The sequence below is a fragment of the Lepidochelys kempii genome, chromosome 6 (assembly GCF_965140285.1).
Source record: "Lepidochelys kempii isolate rLepKem1 chromosome 6, rLepKem1.hap1, whole genome shotgun sequence".
Lineage (NCBI taxonomy): Eukaryota > Metazoa > Chordata > Testudines > Cheloniidae > Lepidochelys > Lepidochelys kempii.
This window is the reverse complement of record NC_136385.1, coordinates 13,750,591-13,778,345: the sequence shown is the minus strand read 5'-3', so window position 1 is coordinate 13,778,345 and position 27,755 is coordinate 13,750,591. Positions and strand designations below refer to the sequence as shown.

Below are 27,755 nucleotides of genomic sequence, written 5' to 3'. Positions count from 1 at the left end.
CACCATTACCCAAAATCGTTTATTGTTTCGTCAAGTGGCATAGAAAAAGTAATCTGTTGCTCTTGGCTGGGAAAGTGTAGGATAGCAGCAGAGAGTGAGCCAACTCCCTAGCCCCAGGACTCCCCCTGCCCGCGACATAGAGGGGAAGGGTCAGGGCTGGGCCCTGTCACCAATTACAAAATAATAGAGGCTTTAGACCAGGTACATGGTATAAAGGGCAGAGCGGAGGAAGCAGCCAGCTTGCAGGGACGGGGACAGAGGGACCCGGCAGCTCGGGGAGAGAGCGAGTGTGATACAAAGTGCATAGATGTGCCTCCTCTGCCCCCACTTCCACCCCCAAACAGCCCTGCCAGGGGTCCCAGCTGTGCACGGTGGGCGGAGGGGAGTCTCCCATCACTGCGCCGTCCCCTCTTCCACCCCGACGAGCCTCTTTGGAGAGTCAGCTGTCCCAGCCCCAGCAGCAGGAGAGAAAGGCCTGGAAGAGAGAGGAGAGACTGGCTCCCTGCAGTGTCACTGCCCCTCTGAAGGGAGCCTGGATAGCCACAGCTTGTGTCATGTGCTCCACACTGTCAAGGAAGATTCTCCCTAGCCCAAGCAGTCCACGCCTGTTTCTCCAGCAGGATCTAAGCTTGAGTGGCATAAAGGCAACTGTATAGTGCCAAACAGGGCTCCCAGCCCTTCGGCACCAGAAGGATGTTTTCCTAGGTAGACCCATTCGTGGCTATTTGGGGAGGGGGAGGAATTCCCTGGCCAGATCCATCCCCCTGTCAGGGAACGATGGGGCTCCCGGCCCTTCTGGCAGGGGGGACGATTCCCAGCTGGATCTGCCCCGTCAGGAAGTGTTCCCCTGCTGTTCAGTGTGAATATCCCCTTTCAACCGGCTTGGTTCCTGCCCTCCCCAGACAGGCTCAGAGCCATGCCCCAGAGGAAGGACTAGGTGCTAAGCACCACACTGTCCGCTAGGTGGTGCAAGGAACCCTAAGAGCCGCTGGCCACACCATTTTGCTGCACTCCGGCCTGAGTCACACATGGCTCATTGCTGGAATTCAGGAAGCAAGGGGTGAAGGATACCACCAGCCTGACCTCCCTGGAGTCAGCACAGCCCCCACCTGCTCTGCCCAGGGACGGGGACGGGAAATCTCCCATAGGAGCACCCAGGGGGCCAGGGGCCAAGACCTTCCCCAAAAACCACGTCCTGCACCCATGTGTCTGAGATCTGAGGTACCAGAGCCCAGTCTGGGCTCCGGCTGCCCGATTTCCACTGGCTGACAGCCCACTTGTACACGTGTTACACCCCTGGGTTTGGACCAAGTGTCCCTTGGCGGTGTCACACCCATTTGCAAGAGGGATTGTGCATCGCACCAGCCGGACGTGACTTTGCACAGAGCTCTGCTGGGTGTGCAGCATGTCGTGTGCAAACTGCCACAGTGGAAGTGCGACGCAGCTTTCGGTGCAGGCACATGGGGCCCTCACCTCAATGGGGCCGTCAGGATTTCTTCTTTTTCAGCTTCAGCGCTTGCAGCCAGTGGGGCGAGGTGGCATCTGACCTAGGGGGCGAGGAGGCAGCGGCCATGACAGAGCTGACAGGAAAAGGATAGAACTTTCTCACCCACCAGGGTCTACGCCCCCCGACACCATCACATCTACACAGCCCCAACCCCCCAGGGTCTATGCACCCCCCCAATACCTGCAGCCTCCCATTAACACCCCTAGGTGCATAGACACTTGCTGAAACCCACAAACCCAACCTCCCACCAGAGACACCCCCACACACACTCACCCTGAGGATTTCTCTGGCTTGGGGGGCAGCACCAGGGGTTTTCCCCCCAAGCCGGGAATCTTGCAGGACTTGGAGCGCTGGACGTGGGGCTCCTTGGGAGGGGTTGGCTTGGCCTCCCCCAGCTGGGCCCCCTCTTCTGCAGAGCGGTTCCGGCCCCGCAGCTTGGCCTGTGTGTGGGGGGGGGGGGGAAGGCGGGGAAGGTGTCTCAGACAGACACACAGATGCCCTGTCTCTGTCTGTACATCACCCCCCCACCCCCACCCCACAAACAGCACGTCCCCCTGACCGTCCCCAATAGGGTTGCCAACTGTCTAATTACACAAACCCAAACACTCTTGCCCTACCCTCTGCCCTGCCCCTTCTCTGAGGCCCCGCCCCCGCCCCTTCTCCGAGACCCCGCCCTGCTCACTCCATCGCCCTTCCCTCCCTCGCTCGCTCTCCCCCACACTCACTCACTTTCACTGGGCTGAGGTGGAGGGGTTCAGAGTATGGGAGGGGGCTCCGGTCTGAGCCTGGGGCAGGGGGTTAGGGTGCAGGAGGGGGGACAGGCTGCAAGCTCTGGGAGGGAGTTTGGGTGCTGGAGGGGGCTCAGGGCTGGGGCAGGGAGTTGGGGTGCGGGAGGTGGGGAGAGGTACGGGCTCCGGCCAGATTGTACTTACCTCGGGCGGCTCCTGGTAAGCAGAGCAGCAGGGCTAAGGCTGACTCCCTGCCTGCCCTGCCCCTGCGCCACTCCCAGAAGTGGCCAGTACGTCCCTGCAGCCCCTGGGAGGGGGGCCAGGGGTCTCCATGCACTGCCCCTGCCTGCCGGTGCTGCCTGCGCAGCTCCCATTGGCCGCAGTTTCTGGCCAATTGGACCTATGGAGTAGGCGCTTGGGGCAGGGACAGTGCACAGAGTCCCCTGCCTCCTCCCCAAGAGCCAAGGGGACATGCTGGCCCAACCTATTCCCCCCACACTTCCCATCCTGCTCCTCACCACCCAAGACCTCCTCCAGAACCCACCTCACCCCCCAGCCCCACTTCTCCTCTCAAGACCCCTCCTCCTCACCCCCTTCCCACTCCCTCTCCTACTCAGCCCTCTCAACATCCCATGGGCACTGGCTGCATCCCTGGTGGGCACCCCGGATCATTCCCACCCCTCCTCCGGCCCAGGAGCCCTGGCAGGCACTACCTTGAGAGCTGAGGGGTTCAGGCCTGGGAAGAGTGGCACCTTCAACCCCTTGGCCGCCAGCGAGGGCCGTGTCCACCGGCTCCGGGGCTCCTCTGCCGCCTCCTCATCTGAGGACACCCAGCGCATCGCTCTGGGCTCTGAGGGGAGACACAGGGTCAGTGTCAGGCCACCCAGGGCCACACATCAGCACCGCCACTGCGTGGGGACACACGCCAATGCCACTGCCACGGCAGCACATGTGCATTGGTGCCGGTGCCATGTGGGCTCACACGCCAACACACACGCTCCACCCGGGAGTGGGGCACCAACACCATGCCCTATAACACCCCCAATACACCCCCCACCCACAATGATGTGCCACCCAGAAACACACGTAACCATCATGCCACATGGCAACATCCACCACGGCCATGCCAACACCCCTCCGACACAGGACCACACGCTAACAGCACGCCAAGAGCATGCAAGACAAACACCACGCCAACATCACGGCACACCACTGAACAGAAAGCCAGATCAACACTAGGCTGGCCAGCGAGCCACAGCATGCCCCACCCCACGTCCCACCTGTAGAGTCCTGGAACATCCAGTCGGCCACCTCCGCCTCAGACAGTGCCAGGGTGCCCGCAGTGCGCGTGGCCGGCGCCCGGTGACCTCGCTTGCGGCCCAGGTTGGCTCTGCTCCGGTAGATGGTGCTGTCAAGAACTTCCATGCCCTGTACATGTCCCATACATGCCCCGGGGGGGGGGGGGAAGATACTGATCAGTGCCCAGATGCGAGGGGAGAGCCCACAGGAGCACCACGCTGCCCACCAACCCCGCAGCTGCTATGGCTACTGATCCAGGAGAGCCGCGGACCCATGCCGAGCCATAAGGGGAAAGCCCATGGGGGTGCCAGGCTGCCCCATCTGCCTTGGGACTCCAGCAGGGGCAATCCCAGTCAACCCCTCAGAGGGACCCAATCCCAGAGGCAACCCACAAGGAAGTGGGTATGGATGGGTGTACTCCCTCGGGGGCCCTGGTACATGATCAAGAGCCTATGTGACTCACTAAAGCCAATGAAGGGTTAGTCATCCAGCCCTGGACATTTCCAGTCAGGCTCCCCCGCAGCATGGCAGTGGGGGATTCTCAACCCAGACATGGGGTCCCCCAGCTGGAGGGTCACCAGGGAGGGCATGGGGAGAGTTCCCTTCTGAAGGCAGCCCACGATGCCCCCATGCCAGTCACCGCCTGGTGTCCCCATCGGGCAGGGAAAAGTGGGGGCTCGAGGTCACCTGCCCCCTACAGTCCCGGCTCCCAATGTGGACATGAGTGGTGGGGGAAGGAGGCCCATGTACCCAACCACAACCAGCACCAGGCCCAGGAGGGAGCAGAGGCTGCTGGGAAATCCCCCAGGGTCACCTCCAGGAAGGCGAAGTCCTCGCCTGGCGGGGAGGGCTGGCTCCCACAGCACCCTGGCTGGCTCAGCTTCCTCGCTTCTATTGGCAGCCAGCCCCTGTCCGTGGCATCCGACGGGCTGGGTGCGCCATCCCCTTCGGGCCGGGGCCCGCCATCCTCCTCTTGTGGTAAGGGAGAGGGGGGAGCGTCAGGGCTAGGAGGCAGCCCCCTCTCCTCTCTGGGGCTCTTGCGCTGGGCGACTGCCTTGGCCAACATCTCTTCCAGAAGGGGGCTCGGGCCAGAGAGCTGGGGGCTGCCGGGGCCACTGCTGGGGGAGAGAACAGTGAGACCCTGCTGTCCCTGGTCCATGGAGCCCCCCATGCCCCAGTCCTCTGCTCCAGACCCTTCCCCCACTCCCCTCCCAGCCTCCTCTGCTTCCCCTCCCCCATACTCCCCTCCCAGCTTCCTCTGCTCCCCCCTCGCTGTGCGCGAAGCCCACATCTACAGTCCCCTCACCTGGCCTTATGGGGCATACAACAGATGGGGCTCCTCGCAGCTTGGCCTGGGCACCTGCCCAGGAAATGAGCGCAACTCACCCCAATGTAGCACTAACTCTAGGGCACAAACACTCCCTCCAAGAAGATCAAAATCATTATCCCCATGAGGGAACTGAGGCAAGGGACAGGGAGGCGACTTGCCCGGGGGTTCAATAGCAGAGCTGGGGATAGAACCCAGACACATTCTGATTCCTTTAACCTAATTCACTGGGTAGGGCGGGAAGGTGTCCTGCCTGGGAGCAGCTGGCAGAGGCCTTCAGAGAGCCACAGGAGGGGTGCACAGCCTAGAGCAACAGGTGGGACAACAGAGCCAGGCCCCAGCACCCAGAAGATCCCTGGCATCAGGGAAGGAACATGCCAGCCAGAGAGGAGAAGCCCAGTGCTGCCACTCTCAGTCAGCAGGGTCTGGGGCTTGGGAAGAAGAGAATGGGAACCTGACAGGCTATCAGAGGCCAGTCAGCGGATGCAGATTCTGGGGCTGATCAGCCCACTCCAGAGGTTGGGCAGAGGCAGTTTTTAAACACTGGATACTCCCAGCATCTGGCCCCGAATGCTGGGAAGCTCAACTGGGGCTTTGAGGGTAGTGGCTCTCTTTGTGTTTTGGAAGATCTTCCTCCAGGTTCTCTCCCTGTTCCAAGGAGGACAAATGGAGCATGTTAGTAGAGCGCGTGGACAGCACACTGATGGGCAGCCTGAGAGGAGGGCCGGCAGAGTGACGGATGCACAGACACAGGATGAAGGACACACGTGGTACATCTACAGCCTCAGCTACCCCAAAAGTGGGGGGCAGAAACACACTGCTCTTGGCGGTGCCTAGATGCCATGGCTCGGCTGTTAGCTCTGCAGGGCCCTGATCCTGGGCAGCGCCCCGCTACAACCCTGGAAGCGGTGCAAACCCAGCTTAGCCAGCAGCCAGGACATTGAGTTCCAAGCCCCATGCAACAACTGACTGCTGGCTGGTTCCCATGATCTCCGACAACTGGACAGCTACTCCAGAACCAATTACATCATCCACCACCAACTGCAGCCTGAGTTCTTACGTGCCAGAGCCTTCCTGCAGAGCATGCAGACCAGAGCGCTGCTGTGAGTTCGGGGGGAAGGGTCCCCTTCTGTGGATGCATCCCCTGTATCAGAAGCTAATGGGGAACCAGGACTGCTCCAGGGACTCCAGAGGGGGAAGCCATGTGCCAGAAGCCCATAGGCTCCCAGGCTGTGAAGGGGGTACTTAGCTGTTGTGGGACGTCAGCACATTTCCATCCAGCATGGACCGCCACCTGGAAACCCCAACCAGTGTTCCCTCTAATTTTTCCCATCCGTGTGCAGAATGTATTTTGTTATCTGCACTGATATGGAGGTGATATGTGACACATCACCATCATATTGGTGCACGTAACAAAATTCATGTGGTGGGGGTGGGGCTGAGGGGTTCAGAGTTTGGGAGGAGGCTCAGGGCTGGGGCAGAGGGTTGGGGTACAGGGGTGTGAGGACTCCGGCTGGGGATGTGGGCTCTGGGGTGGGACCGGGAATGAACGGCTTGGGGCTGGGGCAGGGGAGGAGTAGGCTCCGGGTGGGGATGAGGGATTAGGGGTGCAGGAGGGTGCTCCAGGGCTATGGCGGGGAGACAGGACTTGCCCCAGCTCTCTCTCTCTCTCCCTGCAGCAGCACCTGGGCTGGGGGAGAGAGGCATCTCCCCCCGCCATGGCAGCTCCAGGGCTGGGACACAGGATAGGCACCTCTCCACAGGTCCGGGCCGGGGTTGGGTTCAGGGAGGGGCACCCCGGCTATGACAGGTCCAGGTCAGGTTGGGGGCTGGACTAGGTTGGGGCCAGGGTAGGGCTGCCTCTCCCCCAGACTGCAGAAGGTCCCTGAGCAGGTCCCTTGAGCGCCTGCGTGGTGCTAAATTGGCCATTGTGCAGCTGTGCAGCATACAGGGAATGTGGATCCCAACCCCGGGATACTCCATATGGGCCAAGTGAAGCTGTCGGACCCCGTGGAGGAACATGAAAGGGACACATTGCCTGAGAGCTGGGAAGGAATCTGAAGAACTAAGCCAGTGAACTAAAGGAGGCCGGTTGGGAACAGCTACTACACGGGAGGGAAGGGGGTGCTGATGATGCTTTAAGGGGAGCACCACAGCACACGAGATGTCTCCAAAGCAGCACAGCTCCCATACAGTGAGAGCTCCCCACTCTGCTCCAACGCCTTGGCTAAGCTCTCCTCCCTCTACCTGCTGGTGTTCTCCTCTGGGACTAGAGGCTGCTGCTGGCGATCAGCCCTCAGACAGCACCCAGTGGGGAAAAGCACAAAGTACACACAACAGCTGTTGGGGGAAGGGTTCTTGGCAAGGGACCCTCCCCCACAATTCTGGAACTTTCCCCTTCCATAGGTGTTAAGGCCAGAAGAGACCAATTGATCATCTAGCCCGACCTTCTGCATAACACAGCCAGTTACCCCCATCATGAGCTCAGTAATTTGTGTTTGGTTCAATGTGTCTTCCAGGAGGGCAGCCAGGCTTCATCTGAAGACACCAAGGGATGGAAAAATCCACTACCTCCCTTGGCCATCTGTTCAAAGTGTGGCCTTCCCTCCTAATCTGAATGTGTCATTTGATGAGGCTCAGGTGACTAGGATCCGGAAGATGACACAGGCCAGAGAACTGCCCCAACCACAGTGGCTTCCAATTTCCACAGTGGTTAATGATTTGGGGGGGGGGGGTAGCAATCTGAGACAGCTGAAAGGGGCTCAAGTTCTCAGAAAGCACAGAGCACCTCGGAAGAAGGTCCATTGAAGGCACTTCCAGTTGGGCTAATGAGTTTGCTCAGTGGCTCTAATGGCTTAGACAAAAGACCCTGCACTCGAGGCTACTGAGAGTACGGGAGCCGAGGCAGGAGGGGAAGCGCTATCTCTGATTTGAAAACAGGAAGCGCTGCAAGAATGGACGGCCTGTTCTCCTAGCACAACGAAGCTAGTGGCAGAAAGTCCCGTGGGCCTGATGCACCATAGACTACACGCTGGACAAAGGAGGAGAAAATAGATGGATAGCAACATTCACCAATGAGACAAAGCTACTGGATGGCCAAGGCCACCCACCGAGGCCAGGAAACCCAGCGACAGATGGAATTCAACAGACACAATCTAAGGTGTGTTGTAAGGAACAGCCTGCCCGCCTGGGCCAGGGGGCCTGCGTCTGGCCACCCCTGGTCGACTCTCAGGGCGAGCTAGAAAGGGGTTTTCTAGACTGGGCTGGGGGAGCTCAGAGGGAAGGAAGCTGGGCTTTGATTCAGGGGGCTGAACAGAGGTGGGCATCCTCCTTTCAGCACACAGAGATGGGAGGGAAACGTCTGGGCGCTGGAGCCCAGGGCAGGCAGAGGAGTGGTTCTCTGGGCGGACATCCTGCCTACGCTGAAGCATAAAACTGCCCTGAGACATAAGGATGGGCTAGCGCCTTCTGCCTGGGCAGCTGCCTCCCGGTCTGAATTAAACAGGCTGTGGGTGAACAACAGAACTCCTGGCAGGGCCACGGGCAGCTCAAAGCCAAGGCCAGCTGAGCCAGTGAGAAAGGGGACGAAGATGCAAACGGGAATGTTCAAGTGGTCATGGCAGCTCTTTGACTCAAAGCCAAGGCGCCGAAGCAAGGAGGGTTACAGGAGAGGAAGGAGGAGGTCCACAGGTGGTGGGTGGAAAGCAACTCAGCTGCCCGGATCAAGACAGCACGAGGAGGCACATGACCATGCTGGGTGGCAGTCCACGGGAGGCGTCCCCAAGGAGAGGAGGTGTTAAGCAGTGGAACTCACTGCTGCAGAATGTTTGAGAGCAATGAGCTCAGCAGCAGGCATCTGCCATTTAGGCAAGCGCAGCAGTGCTGATCTCCACAATGGGAGTACTCTGTCTGAACAGCCCCACACTGGGATTGGGACAAGATCTCCCCCCTTCCCCTCTGAAAACAGTTGCTTTTTGAGACCAGAACCCAGCCTAGGTGGGGCACCACCTGCTCTGATGAGCAGTGAAGGCTGGGATGGATCACCCTACACTTCTGCCCAACCTTCATGCACTCAGTGCAGCCCTCACCTGTCTCCATGCAGCTCCAAGCCAGTCATGGCTGTGGCATTGGTTTGTTTCCCACGTCCAATCCTGACCTCGCTGGCCCAGTCCATCTGCCCTGCTCCAGCCTCCCCGGTCTCAGCGGACCCCTCGTCCCCACAGCCGAACTCATGGCTCCAGTCAGTCTGTCTCGCACTGGCCTCTGCTGGGCCCACGCTCTCGAAGCCATGGGCTGTGGCCGGGCCTCCCGTACCGAGGTCGCTGGCCCCGTCTGGCTGCCCCACGCCAGGCTCTCTGGGTGTATCGAAGCCCTCCATCCCCAGACTGCTAGACGGATCCATGCTGCTCACGCTCAGTTCATTTGTCCAGTCCATCCATCCCCTGCTGGGCTCCTCAGGACTGATTGCCCCCAGGCCAACAGAGGGACCTATGCCATGGAGTCCTAGATCTTGGGCCCAGTCAGAGTGTCCCACACCAGCCTCTCTGGGCTCATCCAGGTCCACAGTCCTGGTATGGCCAGCCCAGTCAGTCTGGCTCTCTCCAAGCTCTGCTGGGCCCAGGGTCCTGATGGCACCAGATGGATCCAAAGCACTCAAGCCAAAGCCACCTGCCCGCTCAGTCCCAATGACACCATACTGGCTTTCGTGCTCAGCTCCTCCGATCCTGAAATCGCTGACACAATCCCTCCTAGCAAAGAGAAACTTGCTCTCCTGCCAGTTGGTGCCACTCCACCCTGGCTTCCTGGCACCAGGCTCTTGGGCTGAGCTGTCGGGGTCTCCAACACCAGAACCAAAGGCACTCTCCTGATCTATATGGTGAATGTCATATTCACCAAGCCAAGCTGGCTTGTCAGGGCTGAACGCTCTGTCCTGCTGGGCATCATCACTGAACTTGCGGGTCCAATCTGGCTTGTCCTCCTGGGCAGTATTGCCAACTTCATATTCACGGGTCCACTCTCTACCCTGCCCACTGGTCTTGACACTGCACTCATGGGTCCAGTCTGGCTTCCCAGCACCAAACTCCTTATCCTGGTGGTCCGTATCACTGAGACCGTGCTCATGGGTCCAGTCTGGCTTGCTGGTGCCAAACCCTCTATCCTGCTGGTCTGTATCACCGACACCGTGCTCACGGGTCCAGTCTGGCTTGCGAATACCAAACTCTCTATCCTGTTGGTCAATATCACCGACACCAGGCTCATGGGTAGAGTTTGGCCTGCTGGTACCAAACTCTCTATCCTGCCGGGCTGTATCACCCACACTGTACTCAGGAGTCCAGTCTGGTTTGCTGGTACTGAACCTCTTGTCCTGCTGGGTGTTGTCCCCAATGCCGTAGGTGCTGGTCCAGTCCAGTTTTCTGGTACTGAACTCCCCATCCGAGCTGTCGGCACCACCAATGTCGTATTGGCTGCTCCAGTCTGGCTTGCCGGGGCTGAACTCCCCTTCCTGCCGGCAGCTGTCCCCGATGCCGTAGGCGTCAGGCCAGTTTCTGTGTCCCACGTTGGAATCACCCAGCAGCTCTGTCTCTTTGTACACGCCACTCCAGTCCCGTGTGCCGGTGCCAAACTCCCCATCCTGCTCTGTCTCACCAGCTCTGTAACTGCCGGGCCATTCTGTCTTCCCCATGCCAGTCTCGCTAGCCCAGCCAAACTCACCGGCCCGGTGGGCCCCTCTGATGCCAAACTCGCTGCACAGATCCTTCCGCGACCAACCAAGGAGATCCTGAGGGGTGGGAGGGGAAGGAGAATAGGGTTAAAAGAGGAAAGAGTTTGTGGGGAAGGGGATATGAGAGGATCAGCTTCTCCCTCCCAAACTGGCCAGGTTGTATGAGAGGCAGGCAGGATTCCAGGGGAATCTGTCTCTTGGGGGCACTTCCCCCATAGCTGCAGCATTGGGGTCCTGGGTTACCCTCCACCCAGCAAGACAGGCAGGAGATTCATTCACCCTTCCTGAGGTCTCCGGTTCACTAGCCCCTCTGATCCTGCCCCAATGCCCTTTGCTTTCAGGGACAGCCCTTCTGCCACAGCACTTGGGAGGAGCAAGATCTCATTGGGCAGCCCCAGCCAATCTTAACTCCCACCCAACCCAGCCCAGCGGAGCGGCCACAGGAACAAGGTCTCCTGGGTCCCCCCACCCAGATGCTGCCAGAAGCACCATCTGTACTCAAAGCCAGACAGGGAGTGCTCCATTCACTCCCTTGCTGAGCACGCCCAGCCTCATCCCGCAGCTCCAAGTTAGCCAAGAGTCGCCCCAGGACAGACATCCTGCCAGCCTCCCTGGCCATGGCTGTGGCAGGCCACCCCATGCACCCCAAGAGGGATAGCCCAGGAGAGGCCAGCTCTATGGCTGCCTTCAACGGCTCTCCCTGTCCCAGCTCGCCCCAGCATGCTTCACTCTGCCTCTGCCCAACCTGTCCGACTGCTCTGCACACTCTGCCAGCGGCCAATGCCCAGCCCTGCAGAACTGAGCCCAGCTTGCTCAGCGTAGAACACCCACCCCTCGTCCCAGCAGGGATGGGCTGAGAAGGGGGCTTTCGCCTCCCCCACATTTACCTGGGGAGAGTGCCCCCTGCTGGGCCTGGGGAGATACCCCACCCACCCACATACCCTTGGGAGATGCCCCCCCACAGTCCCCAGATCCAGCAGGAGGTGCTCTACCCACAGTGAGACACCTCCCACACTCACCGTGGGGAGATACCCCTCCCCCACACTCACCCTGGGGAGAGCACCTCCAGCTGGGCCTGGGGAGAGAGAGACACACACTGAGGAGACGAAGTCCTCCTCCCACCCCGCATCCCACCCCCCCGGTGCCAAGAGATCCCCCCTTCCCTCCCGCAGACGGTCACCCCTCCTTTACCTCTGGCCCTGCAGGGTCCCTGGGCTCGGGCGTGCCCTTTCTCTTGGTCTCATCTGCGCTGGGCGGGGGTGATGCCAGCAGCTCATCCAGCCAGTGTGCATTGGGATGTGGCTCAGAACCCGCCCTGCCTGGCCTCAGGCCCTCCTGGCAGCTCCCCACTGACGCCAAGTCGTCCTCCTGGCATTGGTCAGCACCAACTGGCCGGGGAGTGTCAGACAACAGGACTGGGGCGGCTTGCTCCTGGTCTGGCTCTGGCTCAGTCAGCCGCAGGGGGGCGCCTAGCAGTGGCCTGCCTTGCTCCTCCCAGATAGTGGCCACCTCATCCACCACTGCAGGGCCCTTCAGCTCGGCCACGGCTGCCTCCGTTTGTGCGACGGGGCCCCCAGGACATGTGGCCTCCAGGCCCCCCACCTCAGTCGCTCCCTGATCACATGGGGCCCCCATGGCACCATCCAGGCGGGCAGAACTCCCTGCAGCCTCGGCGTCCTGCCAATCCAGGGCAGTGCTGAGTTGCCTTGCCCTCTGCCCCTCAGAGCTGCTGCTTTCCTCAGACCCTTTGGGGCTGGGGGCCAGGCCCTCCCCTTCCGAGTCCCCCTGCTCAGAGAGGCCAGAGTCATCTGCCTCTCTAAGGGGGGACCTGGGGGGCTCCCACTCCACAGCCCGGGATGGGAACGCCCACTCAAATGACTGTGACAGGTTCCAGTTGGACTCACCCTCCAGGGGTGGCCCAGGGTGGGGGGGCCCTCCCCTGGGCAGGGCAGCCAGGGAGCCCCGCAGCACTCCCATTCCTAGCTCCTTGTCTGGCAGCTGCACCACCCCATCTGAGGAGCGCTGTAGCCCCAGCTGTGGGCACTGGAAGTCCTCATCTGCTGGCGCAGGCCCTGTGAATGGCTCCGCATCACTGGAGAGTGAAGGGGAGCCCCGCTCAGGAGATTGGGAGCTGTATGGGGACACTGGGGACTCAGTGGGTCCATCGGGGGACCCCGGAGACCAAGAGACTCTGGTGGGGAGCTTAGGACACAGATTGGGGGTGTCTGGGGATGGAACAGGAGCTTTGAAGGCCCCTGGGGAGTGAGTGATTCTGTGGGGCAGCTCAGCAGGGATGCCTGGGGCCAGGGCCCGCCCTGCAGGGGGGCTACGGGGGAGCTCTGCGGGGGCATCTGGAGTGCCTGGTGCCATGCCTGCAGGGAGGCCAGAGGGGGGTTGGGACCCCTCACCAGGAGCCTCCAGAGACCCCAGGGAGCAGGAGATTCTGTGGCAGAGCTCAGCTGGAGCATCAGGGGCCGGGACTAGGCCTATGGGGAACTTAGCCAGAGACTCAGGGGTGCCTGGGAAGCCGGGCCCAACACTGGTGGGGAGTTCAGTGTGGGCAGGGGGCGAGCCCAGGGCAGGGAGCTCGGCAGGCACAGCAGGGGACCCCAGAGCTGAGGCAGGATGCTCGGCAGGGAGGTAGAGGGCCCCTGGGGCCAGGGCAAGGCCAGCAGAGTTGCCAGGGGCCACCCTGAACGGGAGCTCAGCAGGAGCCACAGGGATGGGACAGGTCCGGGCCAAGGCGAACTGTGAGAAGAACGGGAGATCATTATCCATGCACCCCCCCAGATTGATGGGGCTCCCCCCCAAGACGGCTCCCAACTACCACTGCCCAGAGCTTCCATCACCATCCCCCGGTGCATCCCGCTCCCCAGCGCCTGGAGCTTCCCCCCTCATCTGCCAGATGGCCCATGACCCCCATCACCAAGAGCTTCCCCCCACCAGTGTCCAGGGCTGTGCCCCATCCCCTAGACAGCTCCCAACCTCCAGCTCCCAGGGCTTCCTCACCCCCCCGACCCCCAGCATCTGGGGCTCCCCCTGCCGGATGGCCCCCCAACCCCCAGGACTACACCCCCCCACACACATTGCTTTCCCCCCAACCCACACCGCCTGAGGCTTCCCCCCATCCCTCAGACAGCCTCTGACCTCCACCACCCAGGAATCACCCTTGGATGCCCCCTGACTTCCACTGCCCGGGTCCCCACTAGAGTGTCCCTTCCCCATGTGAAGTGTCTCACTGGAGGCATTAAAGAAGTTTCCCATGTGACTCAGCCCAGCTGGATCCCAATCTCCTTTGGGGGTGCTGCTGCCTAGCCCTGTCCCACCCTTTGGGCTCAGGCGACCCCTCCAGCCTGGCTCCTGTCCCACGCCCAGCTCCCTAGCTTAGCCTCAGCTGCAGCTTCCCATGATCTAGGGTGCCCGCCCCTTCCCCACTGCGAGGAGCCCCATGGCAGGGAGATGAAGGCAGAGAGGAGGAGGAGGAGGAAGGAGGAAGCAGGAGGAATCAAGCCATATGGCTGCAGAGTGGCATTCAGGGCTTTGGAGACCCCCAGCCCCAGGGCAGGAGGGTCAGATGCCCCCTCCCCCACCAGGGAGAAGGGAAGGGGGCCCCAGTGTCAGTTCCCCACTCCGCCCCCACCAGGAAAAGGGAGTTAATGGTTAACCTCTTCCTGGCTATCTCCCAGGAATCCTGAGAGGAGTGGCTTGGGGGGGGGGGCGGGCCCTCTCCACCCTCCCTGCCTAGAGGTTTGGCCAAGGGCCCAGTGGGGCTGGGAACCGCCCGCCTGCTGCATACCTGCCAGGTCAGCGAGCCCAACACGGTGAGTCAGGGCTGCTCCCTCCTGGGTGCAGGCATACAGACTGAGAGTGAGCGCTGGGTTCCCAGTCCCCTGGGCCAACCACCCAGGGCTGCTGCCACGGGGGGAAGCACCCCCCTCAGGAGATCCTGATTATATTGGCTGGCGTGGTCTCGTGTGTCCAACCCGCTCCCCAGGGCTGGGCGAGATAAAACAGCATTGGCCTAGGAGCCTATGGGTGGAGGACCCATGGTGCCATGCAGTACACCTGGGTTCTTGATCACTCCCTTTCCATGCCTGGGTGAGGTTCAATAGGCTCAGGGACCCATGGTGTCATGCAGGATGCCTGGGTTCTTGATTACTCCCTTTCCATGCCTGGGGGAGGTTCAATAGGCCCAGAGACCCATGGAACACCTGGGTTCTTGATCACTCCCTTCCCATGCATGGGGGAGGTTCAATGTGCCAAGGACTCAACAAGTGGGGGACCCATGGTGCCATGCAGGACACTTGAGGACACTTGAGTTCCTATGGCCTCACCTCCCGGGAGAGCTGCAGGAGCTGGTGCCCTAGGGCTGGCAGAGAAGGGAGAGGAGACACGCACCCCAGAGAGAGGGAGCCCAGGAGGAGACAGGAGAGCCCGGAAGGAGAGCACTGAGCAGAGCAGCTGCCACGCTGGAGGGGGCGAGCCGAGAACTCACACCAGGGGGGGACGGCGGCTTTCTGCGTCCGGACTGGTCCCCGTTGCAGCTGGCGCTGGCTGGGGAGGAGCCACTGAGAGAGAGAAAACATGGAGAAATGGGGGGTTAGTCTCCAGAACAAGGAATATTTTAGTCAGCAGGATGGAGGCAGCATGGCTTAGCGGGTAGGGCACTGGACTCCGGAGGTCTATTTGCAGCTCTGCTGCTGAGTGCCTTGGATATCCCTTCCCTGTGCCTCAGTTTTCCCATGTGTAAAATGGGGATAATGATATTGACCTCCTTGGGAAAGTGCTTTGAGATCTATGGATTTAAAGCTCTCCAGAAGAGCTTGATACTATTATCTTCACCAGGATCCACCCTGTCCTCTCTAACTCCACAGTTGCATCCCATTCAACTCCCACCTCCATTGATGGCCCCTTCTCCTCTCTACTAAGAGCCCTTCACCCTCACATCCAAAGCCAGTGAGAACCTCACCACCTGCCCACAGCTGATCTTCTCCCATCCTCTCCCACACCAGCCACCCAGTGTCCCCTGCACCAGGATCATGCTCCAGGTCCACTCTCCTCTTCCAAACATTTCTCCAGGGTTCCTTCCTACCTGGCACTCTCGCCACGTACCTCCATGTTGTGTGTCTCAGACTGCCAGCTTTCAGGGAATGGGAACATCTCCCAGGCCTCATCTACTGTCAACTCACCTTGGTTTAATTAAACCAAGCACACAGTCCTGACATGTGGACCCTTACTGAACAGCTTATTTTGGTTTAGCTTAACCGCATTCCTAACCAACTCAAAATAAACCAAGGCCTTGTGGACATGTTACAATTATCTAATATCCACTCCCTTTGGGAATCATGCCAAATTTGTGACCTCAGCCACATCCTGTGGCAAGGAGTTCCACAGGCTAACTCTGTATTAAGTGTTAAGGTCTTGTCCATATGCAGAGCTGCACTCATCTAACTACCGAGTTGATTTTATACAGGTGTCAAAGAGCTGTTTGGATGCCTCTAGGATTCTCCTCTACATCCAGGAAGCACCATGTAACAATCCCCTTTCTGGCTTCCTCTCCGCTTCCCTGGGGGGAAGATCTGGCACCAGATCCTAGCGCCTTTGCCAGATTCTTACCCATAATGTAGTGCAGCACACCTTGCCCACTCCTCCTCCACACACACCCTTTCCAGCACAGAACAGACAAGGCCTTTACCCACAATGTCCTGCATGCCCCACCTCTGCACATCAGCCCCTCACCTTTCCCTGGAGGCTGAGCCAGGGTGTCTCTCTGCTTCTCCATCTGAGGGCTCTGGTGGAAGTTCTCCAATGGGACTCGGGCTTCCTTCCCTCTTCATCCTGCCAGCGACCGGCTTGTCCCCACAGGACGCTCTGCTCTCCTGTGCTTCGGGGGGCCCAGATACCCAGGAGGCCTCAAAGCGGGGGGCAATGGCGTCACCTTCCCCTCCCTCAGCACTAGGCTGTCTCCGAAAGGCGGCATAGCCTTTGGGCCCGAAGCGGGAGCTGCCATCAGGGCTGAAGATTGAGCGCGGGCCCCAGGCCGGGTCAGGACTGCCCGACCCCTCTTTGCAGGGGTGCTCCATCTTGGCCAAGATCTCTTCCACTGTGGTGCCGGGGAAGCGCTCCCGCTTGGCCGCCACTGGCACCGGCTTCACTTTGAACGGGGCAGTGCCCTTGAGGACTCCTAGGGGCCCCTGATCAGGGAGCGTCACAGGAGCAAGCGATCTCTCTTCCGTGGTACAGAGTGGGGCTCCCACTGCAGGTGGCGGTGCCCCCTTCCCATTGGAGGTCTCCCCTGGGGGGCTCTTGAGGCCAAAGGACAGGCGTTTAAGGGCTGTGCTGCTGCCACCGTATGGCTTGGGACCCGCCAGCAGGTTGATCTTCTCGGCAGAGGGGAACTCGAGGCGGGGAGGCCGCGACCCAGGGGACAGTGCCGGGGTGCAGGGCTTGGCAGGTACAGCCGGTTTGGGCAGCATGCGGGGTTTGGGCCCAACTGACGGCTTCAGGCAAGTGTCACCTGGGGCAGGGGGAGAGAAAGAGCTTCTCTCAGAGCCCAGCCACAGAGCAGTCACTGCCCTGGCCAGCCCCCCAGCAGGGGCAACCCAGACAGCCCAAGCAACCCCACCCCTGCAGACTAGCCATTCCGGGGTGGACATGGCTCTCCAGGGTCTGCGCTGACAGATGCTCAGTGCTGGGGGGTTGTGATGGTTGCACCATTCTGAGAACTCAAATTTGTCTCACAGATGGACCCCTGAAAAGCATGGCCCTGTGTCCCACCTCCCACCCCCAGAGTCAGCCTGGGGCAGGATCAGAGCGGATGGCCCCAGAGGGGAAAGGTTCTGTGTCCCACTCCACACACCCAGGCATTTTCTGAACTCTGTGATGCTCCTCATTCCCCTGTGCCCATCACTCAAGCGAGCTGCTCCCCAGCTCTGTTATTCTCCATCCCAGTCCCCCTCTACTCTTCCCTTACCCACTAGCACGTACCTGTCTCGGGGCTGCCTGCCGGCTGCCCACCTCTGGCCCCCATGCTGCCATTGGAGGTAGGGCAGGGAGGTGGGGGGCGCAGGGGGTGTGTCTGGGAGGCCATGGTGGCACCTGGGCTGAGGCTCAATGAACTCAGTGCACGCGTCAGCCCCTAGGTGAGAGATGGTAGATCAGGGCTGTCTTAGAAAGGAGCAGTCAGATTTGGTCCTCCCCACCCCCACCCCAGCTCCCAGCCATGGCCTGATTTTCCAGCATGCCCCTCAGCTCCAGCTGCAGCCCCCTCCTTGCTGCTCCTGTGAAAGCCCCACATGGCTCCCATCAGCCCCCGCCTCCCTCTGGTCACATCATGCTGTCACCTCCCGAGGATGCCCCCTAGCCACGCAGGACATTGTACCACCACAGGCCCCACACTCACTGCACAGCCCCAGCCGCACCTCGACCTCCATTGCTCTGCACCCCATGTACAGCTGCCAAACAAAGTCCCCTACCCCAACTTCCACCCTGCCCACCCCACACATAGTGCCGACCCCAGCACTCCTCCCACAGTGCCAGACCCTTGCCTCCCCTCAGTGCCCCCATGCACAGTATCAACTCCCCACCCCACCCCCACACATGGTGCCAAACACCCACCCCGCCTTATTCAGTGCCAACTCCCACCCCCCCCAGTGACAGACCCCTGCCTCCCCTCAGCCCCCTATGCACATCACCAACTTCTCACCCCTACCCCCCCACACAGTGCCAACCCCCTGCTCCTCCCTACGCAGTTCCAAACTCTCATGTCCCTACAGTGCCAGACCCTTGCCTCCCCTCAGCACCCCCATACACAGCACCAACTCCCCACCCCTACCACCACATATGGAGCCAACACCCTCCACAGTGCCAGACCCCCGGCCCACACCCCCAGCCCTCCCCACACATGCCAAGCCCCTGTACATAGTGCCAGTCCCCCAGCCCCACCCAGCCCTCTGCACACAGGTCCAAGGCCTCACTCCCCCACAAACGCCCCAAGCCCTGTCCCATTCACAGCGCTGACTCCCCACCCACACAGTGCCAACTCCCGGTGCCAACCTGGCCCCCAACGCACGGTGCCCACACCCCTCTGGGTCAAGCGTGGTTCAGCACCAGCTGGACTCTCCTGGGCCGGCCGCTGGGAGCCTGGCTCACCTTCCCGGCAGCTGCCTCATCGTAGGCCGGGCTGGGGTGCACAAGCTCCCGTGACTCAGGCTGCAGGGACGAGAAAAACCAGCTAGCTCCGAGGGCCTGACTCCGAGCCCTCCCCTTCCAGCCCCAGCCCCAGCCCCGCCTCCCTCCCCCGCCCCACTCCCCCAGCCCCTCCCCTTCACCCCTCCTCCTGCCCCACTCCCCCTCTCCTCACCCTCCCCAGCCCCGCCTCCCTTCCCCCAGCCCCTCCCCTTCACCCCTCCTCCTGACTCATTCCGCATCTCCTCTCCCCCCAGCCCCTCCCCTTCACCACTCCTCTTGCCTCACTCCCCCTCTTCTCTCCCCCAGCCCCACCCCTAACCCGTCCCACTCCCCCCAGCCCCGCCTCCCTTACCCCGCCCACTCCTGCTCCGCTCCACTCCCCTTTTCTTCTGCCTCCCTTCCCCCTCCCCTCCACCACTCCTGCTGCCCTATCCCCCCTCTTCTCCAGCCCCACCCGCTTCCCCCATTCCGTCTCCTAACCCGCCCCCCACCCCCAGTCACAGTCTCCCCATCCCGGCGCAGTGGGAACCGATCTCCGCCCCGCCCCGCCCCGGGGAGCTGGCGTCACAGCTGCCCCAGCCAAGCCGGGCGGGGCGGGCACATCTGGAAGCCATCGGGTTTCTCTCCCCAATTCCCGCTCACCCAATTTCCCAGCCTCCTGGCGCGGCGCTGGGATCCGAGGCGGCCCAGCTGCGCCGCGGCGGCCGGCTCCTGCCTGAATCTGCGCAGCGAGCCAGAGCCGGAGCAGGGAGAGGAAGGGGTGGCGGTCCCGTGCCAACCCCACACGGGCTTCTAAGAGACAGGGCGGCGCACGAATCGCGGGGTGCTGGGAGGGCGGGGCAGGAGGGAATTGACGGGGGCTGCGGGGCAGAACAAGCATCAGGGAAGACTAGGCATGCGGAAGTTGCTTTCCCCCCTGCCAATACCCCCCCCAATCACACCATGCCCCCTCCCGAAACCCTGCCTTCTCCTACTGTGCCAACCCACTCCACATAGCATCCACACTCTGCCTCCTCCCTATGCCAATACTCCCCACATCCTACCTCCCCCTGGGCCAATACCCCTTATATCCCATCCACACCACACCCGCTCCCCACACCCTGCCTTCCCTCCACTGTGCCAGTACCCCCCCCACACACATTTCCCCACTGCCTCCCCCACACTCTGCCTCCCCATGCTAATACCCCCCATGTCCCATCCACACATAGCCCCCTTCTCCACACCCTGCCTCCCCCCATATCAATACCCCCTTCCCACTCCTCCCTCTTCCTCATGCCCACTCCTCTTGTGCCCCCTGACCCTCTCCTGCTTCTTCCCAACACTGCTGCAGCCTCCTGCCCATGCCCCTTGCCTTCCTCCCGCACCAGGCCCTGGCATCACCAGACCTTCCAGCTGAGTGAGGATTCCTAGCGCTATCACCATTTGCCAGCAGTCAGCGCCCCTCCCTTACCTCCTGAGCTCTGCTCTGAGACCCTGCACAGTGCTCTCCCTTCAGTGGATAACAGATCCCAGCTTGTGCCAATCCCTGGGCAAGCCAGACTGCACAGAGGCAGGATCTGAATATCTGTGGCTCTCCTGCCTGCTGCGGGGCGAGTGGTTCAGTGGGCAGGTGCTGGGGGAGGCAAGGATGGTCACGGAGGGACACTCCTCTAGTGATCTGCGCCCCCAGCCTGCCTCCCCCACTCCTGGGGAATCCTCCTGCACCCCAAAAGTGACATACCCCCAACACCATTGCAGACAACCACACAGCTCAGGCCAGGCCCCTGTGGGCTCTGCAGATAACTGAACCATTTACACAGCGATTCAATTACAGCACGGGTGGTCCACAGGCAAGGAATCAAGTGGAAGAGGATTTAAAAGTGGTTCAGGCCCCAGGGAGAATTAAGCTGCTTACAGATGAGTCCTGGGAGGAAGGCAAGTCTCAGGGGCCACCACAGGAGAAGGCTCATGGAGGAGGTCAAGTAGGGATACAAGAGCCGGCTATAGGGTTCATGGGATAGAGTCATAGAACTTAGAAGGGTCTACAGTGATCATCTGTATGTAACACGGGCCATAGGACTTCCCTGACCAACTAGAGCAGAGCTTTTAGGAAAACATCCCCTCTTGTTTGAAATCTTGCCAGTACTAGAGAATCCATCACAAGCCTTAGTAAGTTGGTCCAGTGGTTAATTCCCCTTACTGTTAAAAATGTCTACCTTATTTCCAGTCTGAATTTCTCTAGCTTCAGCCTTGGCTCATTAGACCTTTGTCTGCTAGACTGAAGAGCCAGTCATCAAATACTTACTAAAAGACCAGGTTGCTCCACAGAAGGGGTTGAGAACAGGACCAACCACGTAGACCGTGTCTACAGCCAATCATGGACCCAAAGAAGATGTCCAAGGACACGGGAGTCGTGGTTTGGGTTCTGCATAGGTGCAAGAAGGTGGATTGCAGCTTCTGGCCACACTGGGACATGGAGAAGGGAAACAAATCATCAAGGTGAGAGGAGATCCCTGCGGGACGAGCCTCAATAAAGATAGAGTCCACGGGCAGAGTAGCAAGCAAAGGAGACTTCGGCCATGTCTACACTATGGGCATTCCAGCAGCCCAGCTAAGGTGCTGTAGCGATGCTGCTGTAATGCTGTAGTGTAGACACACGCTACAGCGGCGGACGGAGGTTTTCCATCCATGTATCAACACCACCTCCCTGAGTGACAGTAGCTAGGGTGATAGAAGCATTCATCTATCCACCTAGCCGCAACTACACATGGATTATTCAGACCTTGGAGTGCAGAAAAAGTATCTAGCTAAAGCTAGATCTACATACACTACACACTTACTTCGTTATAACTATGTCATTCAGGGGTGTGGAAAATCTAACCCTCAGTTTAGGGAGCACTGTGTTGGCGGGAAATCTTCTCTTGCCAGCGTAGCTATTGACCTCTCTCCCGTCAGCTTAGAGCATCTTCACTGCAAGCACTACAGCGGTGCTGATGCAAGTTTCTAGTGTAGATTTTAAGTGGAGACCAGGCCTGGGGACAGAGGACAGTTCAGACAGAAGGAGGCCAAGGTTACTGGCAGAGGGTAAGCTGAAGCAGGGGAGGGAATACCCAAGGGTGCCAGGCCTCTGACGTGGGTCTTCCCATGGGACACCTCCATGTTCATATTGGAAACGTTCAAACCAGGCCAGGAACTATCTTAGGACAGGCAGAGGGAATGAGCAGGAAGGAGTCCAAAGCTACATGCAGCTAGTCATGGTCACAGCTAACAGTGATGCACAGGAGACCAAGGGTTTGTCTGCACTACAAAATTAGGTCAACTTCAGTTAGGTTGACCTACAGCCACCACAGCAATTAAATCAGCTGTTGGTGTCCATACTGCTCTCCTTCTGCCAGTGGTGCACATTCTCACCAGGAGCGCTTGCACCAACTGAAGTGAGTCATTGTGGGGCAATGACAGCCACACAGGGCTCACAAAATGTGAAATAATAGCAGCTGTGAAACTGACAAAAATGTCAGTTTCACTGCTGGTTGGCACCCTGCTGTGAAATTGAGCCCCCTGGCTCAGACTTGGGCCCCAGGTCAGGGGGCAGTTCCAGCTGTGTGCCCTATGCCCGACTGACAGCTCAGGCTGTCAGCACTGGGAAGAGGGGGGAGGGAGACTCCAGCTGTCAGCTGACATCTGGGGCTGACAGCCAACCTAAGTAACGCAGCATCTATACAGACACTGCATCACCCTAAGCACTCCTCCTCCACCACAGGTGGAGTTATTAAGTCAGTGTAGTGGGGAACTTATATCGGCAGGAGCCCCACTGTAGTGTAGACACTGACAGAGTTAGGTTGACCTAACTGTGGTGCAGACCAGGCCCACGCCTGGGGAGGCAAAGTGAAAAGAGCAAGAGGGCCAAGCCCTGAGTGGCTCCAGGGATCAGCACAGTGCAATGGACAGGACCAAGCCCTTGCTCTCAGGGACTCTGGCACCTGCAGAGCTAGGGGCCAGCCCAGCTGACCAGGCACTCGGATCCAGGAGGGTGAAAGGCAAAACTGAGCCTTCACCTTCCCCCTCCAGCAGGAAGGAGAAGCCTATTAGCTACTTTACGGAGAGTGGCTGTGAGCTGTTGTAGCCAGAGGGAAACCAGCCCAGGCTGCTGCGGGAGGGAGAGGAAGGGTGGCAGGGAGCCGTGCAGATGGAGAGTGCTGGTGAGTAGAAGGTGTTCAGCAGCTGGGGTGGGGAGGCTGGGATCAAGATGCTGGACAAACACGGCCAGGCAGGGGTGGAGGCAGCAGGGCGTGTCCAGCTGTAGGCAGGCAGGAGGTGGATGCAGGGAGGGGTGGTCAGGAAAGAGTGGGTTGCTGATGAGGGCACAGGTTGGACTTCAAATGGGAGGGTTGGGGGGTGCCCTCCTGACAGAAACCTGGGGCCAAGTGGCTGAGGGTGGCACTGTGAGCCCTGTCTGACCAGACCGGGTCCTCCCAGAGACACAGACACACAACCCTTTGCAGGCAACTCTATGAGCTAGTCCAGGGCCTGGCTCTGGCAAGGGCCCAGAGGGCTTGGCCAACCGACGGGAGGAGCTGTGGAGGAGATACAGGTTGAATCCTCCAGGGCAGGCTGAGGCCAGAGGTCAAGGAGTGGGAGCTGGGAACAGCCCCAGGGTGTGGCTGAGGCCAGGGCCAGCTCTAGGCACCAGCAAAACAAGCAGGTGCTTGGGGTGGCACATTTCTAGGGGTGGCTTTCTGGCGCCGGCCACGCCGCCCCAGGAACGTGCCCCCACCGCCCCAGCTCGCCTCCACTCCACCTCCACCTCTGCCTGCTCCCCTGAGCGCGCCGCCGCCGCTCCGCTTCTCCCCGTCCCTCCCAGGCTTGCCGCACGCGAAACAGCTGTTTGGCGCAGCAAGCCTGGGAGAGAGGGTGGAGAAGCCGAGTGGCGGCGTACTCGGGGGAGGCGGCGATGGTGGAGCGGAGGTGAGCTGGGGCAGGGAGAGGGTCCTCTACCCCCCCCCCCCCGTTACTTCCTGCTCTTCCACATTTCCCCCCCACCCTCGCTCACCTCCACTCCGCCTGTTCCCCTGAACGTGCCGCCTCTCCCTCGCCTGAGAGGGAGGGGGGAGAAGCAAAGCGGTGGCGTGTTCAGGGGAGCAGGCGGGCGGAGTGGAGGTGAGCTAGGGCGGGGGGGAGCTGCAGGAGGCAATGGCGGGGGGTGGAAATGTGGCACGCTCAGAGGAGGAGGCAGGGCCGGGGATTTGGGGAAAGGGTTGGGAAGGGGCAGAGTTGGGGCAGAGCCTGGGACGGGGAGGGAGGCATAAAAAAAAAAGCAGGGGCGGCCAAAAAATTTTTTGCTTGGGGCAGCAAAAATCCTAGAGCTGGCCCTGGCTGAGGACCAGTGATGCTAGCGATAGGCACCCTGGGACACTGTACTGAGACCCTCAGTGACACATGGAGCTGAGTGACACACTGTATCTGGCCACCCTGGCATTCATAGCCTGCCCTTCCCCTCCATCACCCCCTCCCTGCTGCCATGCCCCCCACCGCCCAAGTTGTTATACTCGGGAAAGTTTGTTGACTTTCCTGCTCCTACGCATGCCTCGTCCCTTCCAAAGCCTCAAAACCCCATACCCCCTTTCCCACCACCTGCAGCCAACAAACACCCACCCCTCAACCTGGGACCCCAATCACCCATACACACCCCACTCCTGTTCTCACCCTCAACCCCACGCACACCCCATTCTGGGGACCCCCAGTCACACCACACACTCCTCCTTCCAGAAACTCTCAACACAGACACCGACGTCCCCTACCTACCCGGATCCCAGCAGCTCCTCACCGGCCTCCGCGCCGCGCTCGGAGTCAGCACCGCCCCGACCCCTCTGCGGCATATTCATGAGAAGCAAAACAAGCGCAGGGCGGCTCCGCCCTCTGTTGCATATTCATGAGCTATGCAAATAACCACACCCTGTGTACTCTCACGTGTGATCTTGCTGAAGCCATCATCCAACAGGCAGGGTTAGCCATAGAGGGTGGAGCTAGAGGGGCCCCTCTCCTGTCCCACAGGTGGGCTGCGTCCTCCCCAGCTGTTACTGGAGTACCTGTCTCTCCACTCCTAGTTATCATTAGGGCATGACCCCTTCATCCCTACCACCACAGCCTGCAATGTCCCTGGGGCCTCTGTCAGCTGGAGAGCCAAGACCCCACCGGCACTAATCCCTAAGTGCGGGAGGGATCTCTTCCCCAGCTCATGTGTGTGGAGTGTGTGTGTGTTCACCCTAGCTTTTATCTAGGGTGATCACAACAGGCAACTCCATGCCTGCCAGCTGCAGAGGGCTGGCTACTAGCCCCCACAGGTTGGTACCAGATGTCCTGCACCCAGAGAGCCAGTGCCCCCTAATAAATAGAATCACTGCAATCCTTGATGCCCAGCTCCAGAGACATCTTAACTATTCACCCATCCTTGTCCCCTTGCTCCCCTAAAGCCTGCTCCTCTGTCAAATGGGAGGGTTGGGGGGGTGCCCTCCTGACAGAAACCTGGGGCCAAGTGGCTGAGGGTGGCACTGTGAGCTCCTTGGTGTAAGAGTGACATGAACTTTAATGCTGGAGGGGCAAGGCCAGAGGCCAGAGTCCCCTCTCCGGATACACTCATGCCCACCTTGCTCAGTTTGTGAAAGCCTGTTCGTTAATTAGCATCTCTTGGGAAACCACCAGCAAGGAGGACAGGTCGGGGCAATAGCTCAGGGAGAGGACATTTGTCCGCATTGTGCTAGACTTAAAACCCTCAACTTGTTTCACCCCCATTCAGACACATCAAGTGTCGCTCACTGAGTGTGAGACTCACTCTTTAGCATGCTGTTTCACTCTCACATTCCTAAGCTTCTCTCATTTTGAGAAAATAGACAAAGATTTAAAATATTTTTACTTGGGCCCAGCAAGAGACAATACATCCAGGGCTTGGAAAGCCTCTTTCTAAGCTTCTGTACTGTGGTGACCATGGAGACTACAGGCTTGATCTGTAGGAGAGGCTGGGGGGGGGGGGGGGGGAGGGAGCTACCTGATGATCAAGAAATTATGGGTTTGCCAAAAAACAAGCAGGACTTGATTGAAAGTTTGCAGGTTCTGCAAAATAACAGTTCAAAATTTAAACCACACTGGCCAAATTCATGTCCTCCAGGCTCTCCAACCATCTAGGGTTTTATTTCAACCAGCTAATAATTATTAAAATCCACTGCTTTACATTGCATAGAGACTTCTGAAGTGCCCTAGACTTTAGTATGAATTAGGACATTTAAGTGTTTCATATGCAATATTAATCAGGGTACACTTTAAAACAAACTATTAAGTGCTGGTTACATTAAAATCCTGGACTGCTGGGTGGCACCAAGGACGAAAGATGAGAGCCCCCGTCTTAAGCAATGACCTAACACATCACCTGGAAAATCTCTTTGGGCCTGTAAATCTCACTCTTAAGAACAGCCAACCCTTGGACTCTCTGCACCACATTGCCCCTGCCAGGCAGCCACCCCTCATAAGACCAACCAGTCTCATCATGGCAGCTGCTTACATTGCCCAGCACCCAGGGAAAAACAGCCCCCTAATTACAGCTGTGATAGGATTGCAGGATGAACACAGGAAGGGCAGAGGCTGTTGTACCCACTCCTTGCTATAGCCTTGTGATGGGAGAGGTGAAAAGGGGAAGCCGCCGGGGAACAGAGGTTAAGGCTGTGGTATGATTTTGGTTGTTGGGTTTAGGGTGCAGGTGTTGGGTGGCTGTAACATCCAGGTGGGCAGACGTCCCTGCTGGTTTTAAACTCCACAACATTACTGGACCCGTGTTCTAGCATAGTACATGGTGCTTGAAGAGAGGAGTTGCCATGGCTGCCTGCAGCCCTTCCTTCCCATTTACTCCTGGCAGCTGCAGAGTTCTGGTAAATAACCCACAGAAATTAGGCCAAAGGAAATGGGACCCTGGAGAATTTCCCATGGGAGCCAGCTTCCATCTGCACAATTAACCTGCTGCAGCCTTGGTTATAAAAGCCACTGCCTCTGGGGCACATTCCTCTCCCTCCCACAGCACACACAGCTCTCTTCCCTCTCTGAGAGCTGCAGCCTGGCAGAAGTGCTGATTCAATTAGAGTGAGGCAGAGTGTGCCCTCTGACACACAGGTGATTGGAAGTGGAGCCAAAGACACTTTAATGGGGCACTGAGGTCCGATAATAGGCTCTAATCAGATCAGGCATCCTTCCTCCAGCTCAGATTAGTTGTCCTGGCAGCAAGGCACACTGAAGAAAGGCTTGTGATGGCTGTAATGGAGATGGATGCTGCATCCACCTGCTGGTCAGCACCTCACACTCCTCATCACCCACTCTCGGAGCTGGTCAGAGCTCCAGGCCCAGAAGGGATAGCGATGAGGCTCTCAGCCCTCCATGCAGCCCTAAGGGCGGCCGCTAGCAGAACCAGGTGGATGGGAAGTTTTGGATGCCAACCAATTGCCCACAGCTCCAAGACACTGCATCCCTCAGCAACACGCAGCTGGGAGGTACTGGGTATGTCAAGGAGGGAAGGGCTTCCCCAGCCTGGGTCACAGCAGCCCCTGCTGTCCTAGAGTTCCCTACATTAAGCCATCTTGGGAACCCTCCCAGCTTTGCTGAGGCTGGTGATGGCCCCAGCAGCCAGAGAGGGGAGGGAAGGGAGCCCCTAACACTTGGCTAAACCTCACTGCTATCGACTGCCTCCTTCATTAGGTGGCTCCCCAAGGCGCCAGATGGCCTTTAATACAATCAGGGCCACAGCTTACTGGAACACAGTGAGATAAGGCTCTGGCCCATATTCAGCCCCATGCTGCAGGCAGAGCCGCTCCTGCTGCGATGTACGGGAAATGCGGCCGTCGGGAGGGGAGACCGCAGCTGCAGAGTGGCCTCTTTCCCCCTCTGGCAAGAGGGGGCTTTGCCTGCTCTAGAGGGGAAGCTCTGTTGGCACTGGGAGATCCGTCCATCTGTCCCCTGGCCACGCTC

The 27,755-nt window shown here is 59.5% G+C and overlaps 1 protein-coding gene across 12 annotated transcripts; it reads right to left on the bottom strand.

The window, feature by feature from the left end:
* Positions 1-3: 3 nt before the first annotated feature.
* Positions 4-27,682, bottom strand: TNKS1BP1 (tankyrase 1 binding protein 1). 12 transcript variants are annotated; one of them, XM_073346807.2, is made up of 16 exons: positions 24,555-27,682; positions 21,593-21,784; positions 21,058-21,218; positions 19,416-19,633; positions 18,639-18,794; positions 17,571-17,721; positions 16,323-17,100; positions 15,079-15,151; positions 11,775-13,331; positions 8,950-10,640; positions 4,349-4,652; positions 3,516-3,663; positions 2,949-3,085; positions 1,781-1,947; positions 1,474-1,580; positions 387-475 (listed from the first exon to the last, which is right to left on the bottom strand). In XM_073346807.2, the coding sequence occupies exons 6-15, from the start codon at positions 17,671-17,673 to the stop codon at positions 1,487-1,489; spliced, it is 5,052 nt and encodes a 1,683-aa protein (XP_073202908.1). In that variant the 5' UTR covers positions 17,674-17,721; positions 18,639-18,794; positions 19,416-19,633; positions 21,058-21,218; positions 21,593-21,784; positions 24,555-27,682; the 3' UTR covers positions 387-475; positions 1,474-1,486. The 12 variants fall into 12 exon arrangements, with proteins under 12 accessions (XP_073202916.1, XP_073202908.1, XP_073202903.1 ...); XM_073346802.2 differs by having other exon boundaries at positions 18,735-18,794; XM_073346813.2 differs by having other exon boundaries at positions 1,474-1,547; positions 18,735-18,794.
* Positions 27,683-27,755: the final 73 nt, after the last annotated feature.